The sequence below is a fragment of the Neoarius graeffei genome, chromosome 3 (genome assembly GCF_027579695.1).
Source record: "Neoarius graeffei isolate fNeoGra1 chromosome 3, fNeoGra1.pri, whole genome shotgun sequence".
NCBI lineage: Eukaryota > Metazoa > Chordata > Actinopteri > Siluriformes > Ariidae > Neoarius > Neoarius graeffei.
The window spans coordinates 83,762,241-83,774,590 of NC_083571.1; the positions used below are offsets into that span (position 1 = coordinate 83,762,241).

A 12,350-nucleotide genomic window follows, 5' to 3' on the forward strand; every position below is an offset into this window, starting at 1 on the left:
TTTTGTCAATCATAATGCTCACTTATCGGCCTGTTTTTGTGACTTCTGCACTCTTGGTAACGTGTGTGTGTGTGTGTGTGTGTGTGTGTGTGTGTGTGTGACCAGACCACTGTAACCATCTCTGTTTTTGTAGATTAGGTTTGTTGGTTTTTAGACCAGGATCGGATGTAGGACAGAGGGGAAAAAAAAAAAATCCCGTAGTTCATGAGTGTATGAATATACGCGTGTGTGTGTTTGTTTGTGTTACGGCTGGAACTGATCACTGCATTGCTATGCCCGACACCCAACAGGACACGTATCTACCACTCTCTGGGCCCAGTGACCCGAGTAGGCCGCATCTCCTGCAGAGGAGGCCTCAGGCCCAGCAGGTAACCCCAGTCATCCCTGGGCCGCTCTTTCTGACTGACTTTCTCTTTCCTGCTTCGCATCTCGCTCCACCCTGAACTGGGGCCGAGCAGCTGCACACGCTGTGTATAAAGGTGTTAGAACTTGGGGTGCTGGGCTTCTCTGAATTCCGTGTGTGTGAGTGAGTACTGACGATTCTGTGTTTGCATCCTTGGCTTGCTAGCAGCTGCTGTTGAAGCAACTCTGATTTACTGTTTCTTTTGTCATTTTTAACTTGACTAAAGACCGTCGTATTATGTAGCAATACTGTGCTGTCTGTATGTGTGGAATTTGTACTGGTGGTTGTTACCGTTTACTCTCTGACTCAAGATACAGACGGGTGACAAATTTTAAATAAATAAATAAATAAATAAATAGAAATCATCTTGGTAAGGTGTTGGGCCACCACGAGCTGGCAGAACTCCTTCAGCACAGATTCTACACATCTCCGGAGCTGTGCTGGAGAAACGAGCAACAAAAGATATTCCGCCGGCTGGTGTTTTGATGATGATGATGATGATGGAGTCTCACATGTCATTCCAAAATAGCCCAAAAGTGTTGAGCTGGGTTGAGATCTCGTGACTGCGAAGGCATAGGTTATGAGTTATGTCTTTGTCCCAGTCAGCAAGTCTTCATGTCCTGTGGATGGAAGCATCGTTCCATCAGGAGAGAAATGTTTCATCGTAGGATAAAGCTGAACAGAAGAAAGTTGTCATTTCTTGCAGCGATGCTTCCCACGAAGGGGAAAAGTCATGGACCCAAACCATGCCAGGAAAATGCTCGTGTAGCATAACGGACATCCATTTTTCCTTTAATTTGTCACCTGTCTGTTCATTGCTTTCTTCTATAAGACCACATAGATCATTTCTCTTTAAAGAAAAACATATTCGAGGAGTGAAGTACCTAAATTTCCAAATGCTTTTCAAATCTCTCGTGTTTCCTTGTTCCAGTTCTCCAGATTAAAGTGTTACGGGGTCTGCCTCATTTTCCCCTTTGTGTGTGTTTTAAAAGATGAATGCAGTGTTTATGAACTTGGTCAGTCATGTGAGCAGTGCTGTGGAGTTTCAGTTCCCTCATTCAAGGAATCGTGTATTACTTGTATCCGACACAATCTACACGATATGACCAGAAGTATGTGGACACGTGACATCATATCCATATGTGCTTGTTGAACATCCCATTCTAGATTTAGTCCCCACTTTGCTGTTACAATAACCTCCACTCTTCTGGGAAGGCTTTCCACGAGATCTTGGAGTGTGGCCCATGGAGATGTGTGATCATTCAGGCACTGATGTTGGTGAGGAGGCCTGGGGTGCAGTCAGTATTCCAGTTCATCCCAATGGTGTTCAGTACTCCAACTTTGTGTTCATGGAGCGTGTTTTGTGCACGGGGGCATTGTCATGCTGGAACAGGTTTGGACCTCCTTGGTTCCAATGAAGGGGAGATTGTAAAGCTCCAGCTTAGAGACATTCTATACAGTTGTGTGCTTCAAACTTTGAGGCAACAGTTTGAGGGGAAAAAAAAAAAAACCCACAGGTGGTGATGGTCAGGTGTCCACATAGTTTTGGTCATATATGGTATAACTCTAGTTCAGAAACACTAAACCTATCTTGTGCTTGTTTTGTGTGTTTGTGTAGCTCAGCCGAGTCTGAGGAGCTGGCGGTGCACCTGTACCCTGGAGCGGTGACCGTCCAGGGAGTGTTACGCAGGAAAACCATCCTAAAGGAGGGCAAGAAACCTACGGTAACAACTCCATGCACTCATCACCTCCTCTAATAATTATTGCATACTTATAAAACAGTCAGTTCTGATCGACTAATTTGATTGGCTGAGCGATGTTCCAACAGTGCTGATATTTCCTAATGACATATCAACTTGCGGATCATTCTGCTCACCCGTCTTTTACCACTTCCTAGTTTGAAAAGGTTACTACAGTCGTGTTGGTGATATCACCAGCTGACATGGCGAACAGTACTTTTCAGGAAAATGACTTTTTGCTTAAAATATGAAAGCTCATCAAATGAAGACAAAAAGCAAGAAAGGATGCTAAGTTTTCTGGAAGCGCCTTTAACCGGAATGTACAAATCACCGTGAGCTAGCTAGCTGAATGGGATATATCTGATATACCACAGAAAAAGCCAGCCAATATTACTTATTATTATTATTATTATTATTATTATTATTATTATACATACTAGAGCCCTGCACTCCCGCGGGAGTCCCGCGGGACACGACGCAAAGCAGTGCGGCACGGGACAAATTTTGAAAGCTCATTGCGGGCGCGGGCGCGGGCGGGAGGGGGAGTGCACAATGCGGGCGGGAGAGGTGATAAGCTGCAGTCCCGCTAACTAAAAACGTGTTTAAAATAAAATTTATAAATTATTAATTTATGTCTATCGTATATAATTTGTGCTGGATATTTTATTTGGCATTTTAAGATGCCTAAATTTGCGGATGTGGTCTAATCTCGCGTACGTTTCCGATTCCTTTCCGCTCTTCCGTGTTTGAGATCTCCGATCATGGCAGAAGAGCAGAGCTCCTCTAGTGAAGCTCACAGTGCTTCAGAAGTAAGTGCTGCTTTAAAAAGAGGTACATTTACCGTTAAAAAGTCAAGAGTATTAGTCCTAAGTATTAAAAAGTATTAACTAGTATTAAAAAGGACTGTGTATCGCACAGATTGTTCAATTTAAAGCGAGAAATAGACAGTGTATAATCTGAGGAGCTGGTTGTGGTTGCGCAGCACTTCAGAGGAGAATGAAATCGCGGTTGGAATCATAACGCCACAGACTCGGAATTGGGAGTGCGAGTGCGCAAAGCGAGAGCTGTCAATCATGAGCGCATGCAGCGCTCAACTTGGAATGTGTCAGCAGAATGTCAGAGTCTAAACAATAAACTTACAATAAATGAAGGATCGGTCAATGGAGAGCTCAGCTAAGCTCAGCATGTTTAATTCCCCAAGCCAATGACAAGAACTTTCGTGAGAAATAACGCGAACATCTGCATCATGCGGGATTTGCGGGCGGGAACGGGACAAAATATGGCAGGCGGGAGCGGGACTGAAAATCATAATTCTTTGCGGGAGCGGGACTGCACAATGCGGGAGCGGGACTGAAAATTCTGTCCCGCGCAGACCTCTAATACATACACATTCGATGGAACAATTATAGATTTTACAAAAAGTTAAGAACGGGGGGTAACTTACCAATACTGAATGCAGATTCTGATCGAATGTAATTCAATCCAGTGTACATGTACAGAGTTCTAACAATAAAAATGGTACAAGTCCAAAAAGCCTGAACAACAATCCAACTTGAATACAAGCTATATCCAGGTTGACCGCTCAAGTTCAAAGTTACTCTTGGTAGTAGTTAATTGTTACATTGCAGTTGTTCAAAAGGGCTTTGCTGAGTGAAGTCCTCTCGTAAAAGTCTCGGTCACTTTTCCTCACCTCCAAGTACAACTTTATATTTCCGGTATTGCTCTCTTCCAGTTTTTCGATGTCCATTGGTCTGTTTTTCTCTTGTAAATATGTGTGAAGAACATCCAGTGAAGAACTGATTAGCCAATTTAAAAAAAAAAAAAACGAACAGGATCATCACATGATTTTTAGGTCCTCAATCTATAGTTTCATTGTAGTTTGTGCATTGATGGGTTTGCAAGTATCCCCCCCCCCACAATATTTTCTCCCTGATTTAGTCTTGCCCATTCCAACCCATCAGCCAGGTCTCTCGATCAACTGGCTGCCTCGTGCTTCCTCACAGACGCGCATCGCCAACCGACCACATATTTTCAAATGGTCACTCGTGCAGTATCTCAAGGCGCTGTAACGCACTCGGAGGAACGTGCTGTCTGCCCTCTTCTGCATACATGAGCTCACAGACACCCACAGCTAGCTAGTGTTTCTGTGACTGAAAGGGGAGAGTGAGTGTGCCAATCCATTCCAACCAGAGAGAATGTCCCGTTTTGCTCTCTTGGACTGTTGGCCAAGGGTGACCGTGACATCATTGGGATTCAGACTCCCGAGCTACAGACGATTAGAATTGTTTGAATTGGAGTATGACTGCAACCAGTCATGCTTTAAGCTCTTGTTATTAGTTCACCGGCTGTAGGGCGATGAGCTAGTGCCATCACGCAGCGTCTATCATCCGTCCACAACTCACAAAAATCACTACTTGTCGCTGAGTTTTCAATGGATTTTGATTCTGATTGTTGTGTTTGGAAGCTCTAATCAGTCTGCACAAAAGTTACTCCCTGGTTTTGAGATTCCTCATTAACAAGTTGTTAATTAGGTCGATTAGCGAACTTGCAGGAAAATCGCTACTCCTCCCTAAGTTTTCAATGGGTTTTTATTCTGGTTGTTTTGTTTGGAAGATCTAATTGTTCTCATGAACAACTGAGCTAATTATAAACGGGGCTGGTGAGCTACTGCGTCGCTGACGCTCTGGTATGAGCTTGACATGAAATTTTCTCTGTGCTCCAAAGTAGTTCATTGATTGTGAATGAATTCCTAAGCTGGCACGTTAATATTTGCTTCATTGAACAAGATTGTTCTTTGGAGTTAATTATACCCAAAGTGAATTATTTTGGGATGACACATTGCATATATTACAATTTTATTTCAAAGATCAAAATTGTGACACTCTTTCTGTTTTCTGCACTTTTTTTGCTGAAGTAGTATAGCAGGCTGGCGTTCTCGGACAGAGGGAGTGTTTTAGTATGATATTAGGCCACGGCCACAGTTCTCAGGTTTGCCTGGACAGACTTTGACGAATGTTTATGGTTACATGCTTAACTCGTGTATTCATTTAAACACGTCTCTACAGACGTACATTTTTCCTCTACTTGATTCTCTTTCTGTTGAAATGCTGCGTCAGGACTTGAGCTCCACTGTCTGTCTTTTGTGCTTGGCTGTATGGTGTATAACTCAGCCACAGCAGTAAAATACATTCCTTTAAAGTTTAGTTATGGGAGGAGAGGGAACTTTTTACAACCATATCCCGTTACATATTTCCTTTTATTCCACCACCTACCTATTTTGTGTGTTTAATAAAATGGGCTCTCATCAGTCTGCGTGATTGATTCAGGGTATGGTCATGATTGAGTAGTTGGTTGGGAGTGGTTTGGATTTGTGGTTAACTCTCAGATATGCAGTAAGAAGTCTCTTGTCATCATGGTCATGTGGTAAGAAATGAATCGCTCCCAAGACTACTGTGATACGGCTCACGATGTATTATGAGCCGTTTCATCTTCACTATTAACTTGAACATTTACATGCCATTTTATGTGTTGATGTAATGTACACACACAACTATGCTCCGTTAGGATTTTATAGGGCTCCTTATACAATTTTATGTTCTAACCAGCCATGACCTGGAACGATTCGCGTGTGCGTGCGTGCGTGCGTGCGTGCATTTTTCTCTCTGTTCTCCTTGTGATGTATATGAGAGAATGTGTTTCTCTTGGTTTCTCTCTAGGTGGCTGCATGGACTAAGTACTGGGTAGCGCTGTGTGGTACTCAGCTCTACTATTACACTGCCAAGTCTCTCAAAGCCACTGAGAGGAAGCATGTGAGTATCTGCCTCAAACCTGTCATCGGACCTTAAGGTCCCGGTCCATGGTTATTGCTTTAAGCAGTCACTGACTACTGCTACAGGTTAAGCTCGGAGGTTTTTGTGTTTTAGTGCTTTTGTGCTTCAGCCTGTGATATATGAGCGATGGGGATGGGGGGGGGGACCTCTTCTGGCCTTCTGTACAGAAAGAGACCTCTAATTTCCCAGGAAAATGCCACAGAGAGAAAGAGTCTTTCAGAACAAAAGAATATAAACAAGTGAGGCTCCTAATAACTGGGTAATCAGGCCTTGCAATTAGTGAGGGCAACTGCTTATACTCATTGGAGGAAAGTGGTATATGACATCATCTGTACCAGGCCAGCTATCATTCACGGAGTTAATAGGAACCACATGCTGCACAGGAAGAGTTACAAAGACCTTCAGGTCAATGTGGGAGTGTGCACGCATTCAAAATGTACGTGCATTACAGTCACAATATATGACTTGGTCTTGAGGAAGGTTTACGATTTCTCTCCCTCTCTCAGTTTAAATCGACCTCGAGTAAGTGTGTCCCTGTGGTGGGGTTGATGACCATGATGGCAGATGATCCAGAGCATCCTGATGTCTTCCTGCTGACAGACTCTGAGCATGGTGAGTGTGTCTAGTTGTCAGACAAACATTTTCAATCGACGATGTGCGCCCTTTTTTTTTTTTTCGGCAAATGTCGTGTTTGATTTTGGACTGAGGCCCAAACCCATCCTGCTCATTCAGTTGTTTGCAGAAAAATCTGAAAGTGCTTTTTCACCTCGGTTGTACTTGTACTTTATATAGCTGGTTATAAAACTATCGTATACCCTACGTAGCAGAAAAGCCGTTGAGTTCTCAGGGTCCTCATTTGCACATGCCGGCTAGATCTGCATCGACACCCTATTTCTCATTTTAAACTTCGAAAGGGTACTCAGCAGGGTTTTTTTTTTTTTTTGTTAGGGTTTTCTTGGAATAGTTTATTTTTCAGCCTGACTCCCACTGGGGTTTCATCATGAGCAGCTTAGCACTTTGTGTTCTTTTCTGAAAGAGTTTGCAGTTATAAGTCTAAGTCCGCATTGTACTGTGCTATGGAGACGTCTGTGTGAGGGAGTGGGTCACGAAGAAAAAACAAGCTGCAGAAAGCTATTTAACAAAGGCCATCTAGTGTAGAAATGTGTACGTCTTTCAATGGCATCTCTGTCCTTCTGTTTCATGTGTGTTTAGGGAACTCGTACAAGTTCCAGGCAGGGAACAGGATGAATGCTTTGCTGTGGTTTAAACACCTCAGTGCGGCATGTCAAAGCAACAGACAACAGGTAAGAATTTGTTCCTGTGTTAAAGGTAACGTACACCTTTTTGCACAAGTTGACCGTTTCCTCAGGTCTTAAAGGGCCCATGGCATGGTGGTTTGTTGATGCTTTAAACGGGCTCGTGGAGGTTTCCGGATGTTATATCCGCAGCCTTTCTCGAAATGAACCCTCGGCACGTAGATATAGCCTCCTGGGAGAAAGCCCCATTTCAGCGCTTTTCCCAGTGCGTCGTTTTGCTAATGAGAAGCAGGAGGCGGGGAAGGGTAGAGGGTGGGGGCGGGTCTTATCATTAATATTCATGACATGTAAACGTGTTACTTCTGATTGGCTAACAGCACTGTGACGCTACCTCCAGTGGGTCAGAACAAGCGGATGTGGGTGTCTTACTATGGCGAGAGAGAAGGAACAAACCGCGAAGGGAAAAATACCGCGCGCTGATGTCATTAAGGTGCGACGCGAGGAAATAAAATAAATTCAACAAATGTTTGGGTTTTTACTGAACAAATAAAATGAATGAGTGACTTAAAAAAAAGAATGTGGGTGTCTTTGTAAAAACTGTTTTGATTGGCTATTATAACAGAGCATGCTGCATGCTTTTTGGTTTTGTAGCGCAGATTACCTGGCTAACTGCAGGAATCGGTTAGCTGCACAGCTAATGTAGCCATTGCAAGGCTAACTTGGCACCGATTTTAAAACACGGCAAAACATAAGCTCATAAGTTACAATCAATTTCCAGACTAAACTCAGTTTAACAGAGCATGCTGCATGCTTTTTGGTTTTGTAGCACAGAGTACCTGGCTAACTGCAGGAATCGGTTAGCTGCACAGCTAATGTAGCCATTGCAAGGCTAATGTGGCACCGATTTTAAAACACGGCAAAACGACTTAAGTTATACACTTACTTGTTTGGTGTTTGTGGCTGATGCGGCAGGGATGCTTGGTACGGACCCAGGCTTCAGTGACAGTTGATGTGCAAAACCTGCCCTGTACTGTCCCATGTTGTGGAAACATTCCTCAGGAAAATGCTTCCGACAAACATACACCGTCTTAGGTAGACTCGACGGCGTATTATTGGAGTAAATAAAATTAAGCCACTGCGTCTTCAGGGGCTCTCCCGTCGGCAGTAAAAACAGACTCTTTTCTGTGTTGTCACATCCATGTACAGCGCAATTTCCATGTTTGGTGGCAACTTTTGAGCTGGGCGGGCAATCCATACAGTGGGTGGGAATCCAGAGGGGGGGCGTGGGGATCATCTCCCTTGCTGACGTAGGCAAGGGAAGAGTTTATCAATGCGCCGTTTTGACGCGCCATTCTCAAATGTTGGACATAGTTTGGTTTACACATTATGAAATTTCTAGCCACTGGGGTGACTTAAGAAGGTCAGAGGAACTCATTTTAACGTTAAAAAACCTCAGAAAGTGAAAATTTCATGTCATGGGACCTTTAATGAAGTATGTTGATGATGATAAATCCCACAAGGATAAAGCAGTACAGCTCCCTTCTCACCCTGTTGAAACAGCCCTGTTCAAAACGGCTGATTTGAGTGCCTGTTGCTTTAAATGATAATGAGCCACTGCTCACCCCACCCCCCTCTTCCACCAGCCAATCAGCTAGTACTTTCCTCATGACTACTCATTTACGGACAGTTCTCAAACCATGAGTGGAGATAATTCATCATAATTTGAATGATCTCTGCTTGTGAGAGGAAGCATGTGAGTACCTGCTTCAAACCTTTAAGACTCCGTTTAGTCTGCGTCATCTGCAGGAAAAGCATCGGGGCAGCATGTATGTGATCTCGACCCTGGCTATGTTCTGTTAAAGATTTGTGAGCAAAGAACTGTTGCCTTTTAAATTTATTTGGGAAAAGCACAATTTTTTTTTTGGTCCCAACGGCTAGCCGCTGTGTCCGGGGATCAGGTCGTCGAGGCCCCTGCCTTCGACTGCCACCCAATCCACACTGCACCAGTCCCCTACTGCTACCTCTGTGGGTGGTGAACCCACAGGAGGTCGGGCCCACGTCACCTCTTCGGGCTGAGCCCGGCCGAGTCCCATGGGCAAAGGCCCGGCCACCAAGCGCTCGCATACGAGCCCCAACCCCAGGCCTGGCTCCAGGGTGGGGCCCCGGCTGCGCCATACCGGGTGACGTCACAGTCCTCGATTGTTTCTCCATAAGGGTTTTGGTGAACTGCTCTTGGTCTGGCCTGTCACCTAGGACCTGTCTGCCTTGGGAAACCCTGACAGGGGCATAATGCCCCCGACAACATAGCTCCTAGGATCATTCAAGCACACAAACCCCTCCACCACAATAAGGTGGCAGTCCTAGGAGGGGAGGTGGCAGTTCTAGTTGTTTTTTTTTTTTTTTTTTTCCCTGGACGCCTCCCTGGGGAGGTGTTCCAGGCATGTGGCCCCAGGGAAGACCCAGGACACGCTGGAGGGACTATGTCTCTCGGCTGGCCTGGGAACGCCTCGGTGTTCTTCCCGAGGAGCTGGCCGAGGTGTCTGGGGAGAGGGAAGTTTGGGCTTCCATGCTTAGACTGCTGCCTCCGCGACCCGGCCCCGGATAAGCGGAAGTAAACGAGACGAGCCAATTTTTTTTTTTTTTTGTGCTTTAGTTTGTTTATAAAAGCTTTGATTTTATAAACAAACTGGTGACGGTGGCAGAGAAGAGGTCAGTGGACAAACTACTGAACATCATGGACGATGCCAGTGACCCTCTGCACACCGTCATCAGCAACCAGAGGAGCCTGTTCAGTGACAGAATGCTCCTTCCCAAGTGCAGGACGAACAGACTCAAAAACTCCTTTGTCCCTCACGCCATCAGACTGTACAACTCCTCTCTGGGGGGGAGGAGGGGTAACAGGAGGACAGAGGACGGGAAGGAGCAGTAGCCTAGCCTGACAATAAGCAATACCGGACAATGTGCAATATAAAGTGCAATATCTTTCCTGCTGCGCCCCTCTCCCCCTCCCTCTGACCCTTTCTCTCCCCCCTTCCTCTCTTCCCCATATCTTATTCTTTTACATTTGTATATTTTAATTTATCTAGAAGTTTTCTCTATTTCTTTTCTCTGTTTATCTGTAATGATGCTGCTGGAATCTTAATTTCCCTGAGGGAACCCTCCCAAAGGGATCAATAAAGTTTTATCTAATCTGATTATTTGTTGGGTCCACTTTGGATAGACAGATTTTCAAAATGAATGCTAAAACAGTAGTACTCCTTCATTGTGTTTTACATGGAGGAAGAAGCTGAAAATGCAAAGTAGAAAAATAAATACAGTTAAATCATAGAAATAGAACGTCACTAAATATAGAATATATCTAAAAGATCTGTACACTCATCGGCCACTTTAACAGGAACTCGTTCTTGATTCTAAAATTCCGGTTCTTGGCTGCAGGAGTGGGACCCAGTGTGGGCTTCTGCTGTTGCATGCCGAGATGCTTTTCTGCTCACCACGGTTGTAAAAAGTGATTGAGAGTTACTAATATCCTTCCTGGCAGATTGAACCAATCTGGCCATTTTCCTCTGACATCTCTGATTAACAAAGTGTTTCCACCCACAGAACTGTCGCTCACTCGATGTCATCCCCCCCCCCCACCCCACCATTCTGTGTAAACTCTAGAGACTGTTGTGTGTGAAATCCTTAGGAGATCAGCAGTTTCTGAAATACTCAAACCAGTCCATCTGGCTCAAACCAACACCCATGCCATAGTGAAAGTCACACTTTTTGAGATCACAATTTTTCCCATTCTGATGTTTGAAGTGAACATTAACTGCTGAAGCTCTTGATGGGTATCTGCATGATTTTATGCGTTGTGCTGCTGTCAAGGGATTGGCTGATTTAGAAAACTGCATGAAACAGCAGGTGGATGGGTGTACCTAATAAAATGGCCAGTGAGTGTAAATATATAGATAAAAGGAATAAAGTAATAATTAAAATGGAGGGCACAAGGCAGACTAACTGGGGTGTAGAGCAAAGATTATGGAAGAGGTTCCTAAACTTTTTGGGCAGACTTCCCCAAATGGCTAATATGAATTTTCTGCGACCCCAAGCCTTCACCACCCTACATTTTCTTTACAATCCCGGAGTTATAGTTTAGGATTACTGTAACATTTGTCCATTATGTCAATAACGTACTGTATGTGTGACACACGTGACTAAAAACCAAAGGAATATTCCTTGCACTGATTTTACCAGGGGTGGCACGGTGGTGTAGTGGTTAGCGCTGTCGCCTCACAGCAGGAAGGTCCGGGTTCGAGCCCCGTGGCCGGCGAGGGCCTTTCTGTGCGGAGTTTGCATGTTCTCCCTGTGTCCGCGTGGGTTTCCTCCGGGTGCTCCGGTTTCCCCCAAAGACATGCAGGTTAGGTTAACTGGTGACTCTAAATTGACCGTAGGTGTGAATGTGAGTGTGAATGGTTGTCTGTGTCTGTGTGTCAGCCCTGTGATGACCTGGCGACTTGTCCAGGGTGGACCCCGCCTTTTGCCCGTAGTCAGCTGGGATAGGCTCCAGCTTGCCTGCGACCCTGTAGAACAGGATAAAGCGGCTAGAGATAATGAGATGTGATGATTTTACCAGCGTATTGGAACGTGTTGCGTTACCTGAAAATAAATCTCCTCAGGGTGGTGTGATGCGGCCCAACGTGAAGCAGAGGCGTCTGGTTTATGCTTTGGACTGTGCATGCAGAAGCGTTAGCAACGAGAGCAGCATTGTTCAGACACTCGCCTGCGTGTCTTATGTCCGTCTGGAGGATTAAATGCAATATTCACTAGACAGCACGTCAGAGCCTAAACATCCCTGTCCACCAGGCTGCCAAGTCAAACCGTAAAATGTTTTTGCGATTTCATGCACAGCAATTTTAAATAAGCTGCATCTCCATTAAAAAAAAAAATTCTGCCGCCATTGATTGTCATGAACCGTGTCTCAAATTTGAAATCTTTGACCTTATTTTTGAAAGCATTTATTAATCTATAGATTACAGAAAAGTGGTACACAAAACAGACTTTTCATTATATTTAAAAGCTACATGAGAGGATTTAATTCTGATTCAAACATAGACATATAACAATTCACCTAATTCACGAT

General features: G+C 44.5%; 1 protein-coding gene across 5 annotated transcripts in view; it reads left to right on the forward strand.

The window, feature by feature from the left end:
* ralgps2 (Ral GEF with PH domain and SH3 binding motif 2) overlaps positions 1-12,350 on the forward strand; it is a 306,158-nt gene that overhangs the window by 288,810 nt on the left and 4,998 nt on the right. For all 5 annotated transcript variants that reach the window (XM_060917537.1, XM_060917533.1, XM_060917535.1 and 2 more), the window contains 5 exons: positions 291-368; positions 2,022-2,127; positions 5,859-5,951; positions 6,479-6,584; positions 7,185-7,276. In XM_060917537.1, the coding sequence (XP_060773520.1) occupies positions 291-368; positions 2,022-2,127; positions 5,859-5,951; positions 6,479-6,584; positions 7,185-7,276 (475 nt within the window). The remainder of the gene's footprint in view (positions 1-290; positions 369-2,021; positions 2,128-5,858; positions 5,952-6,478; positions 6,585-7,184; positions 7,277-12,350) is intronic.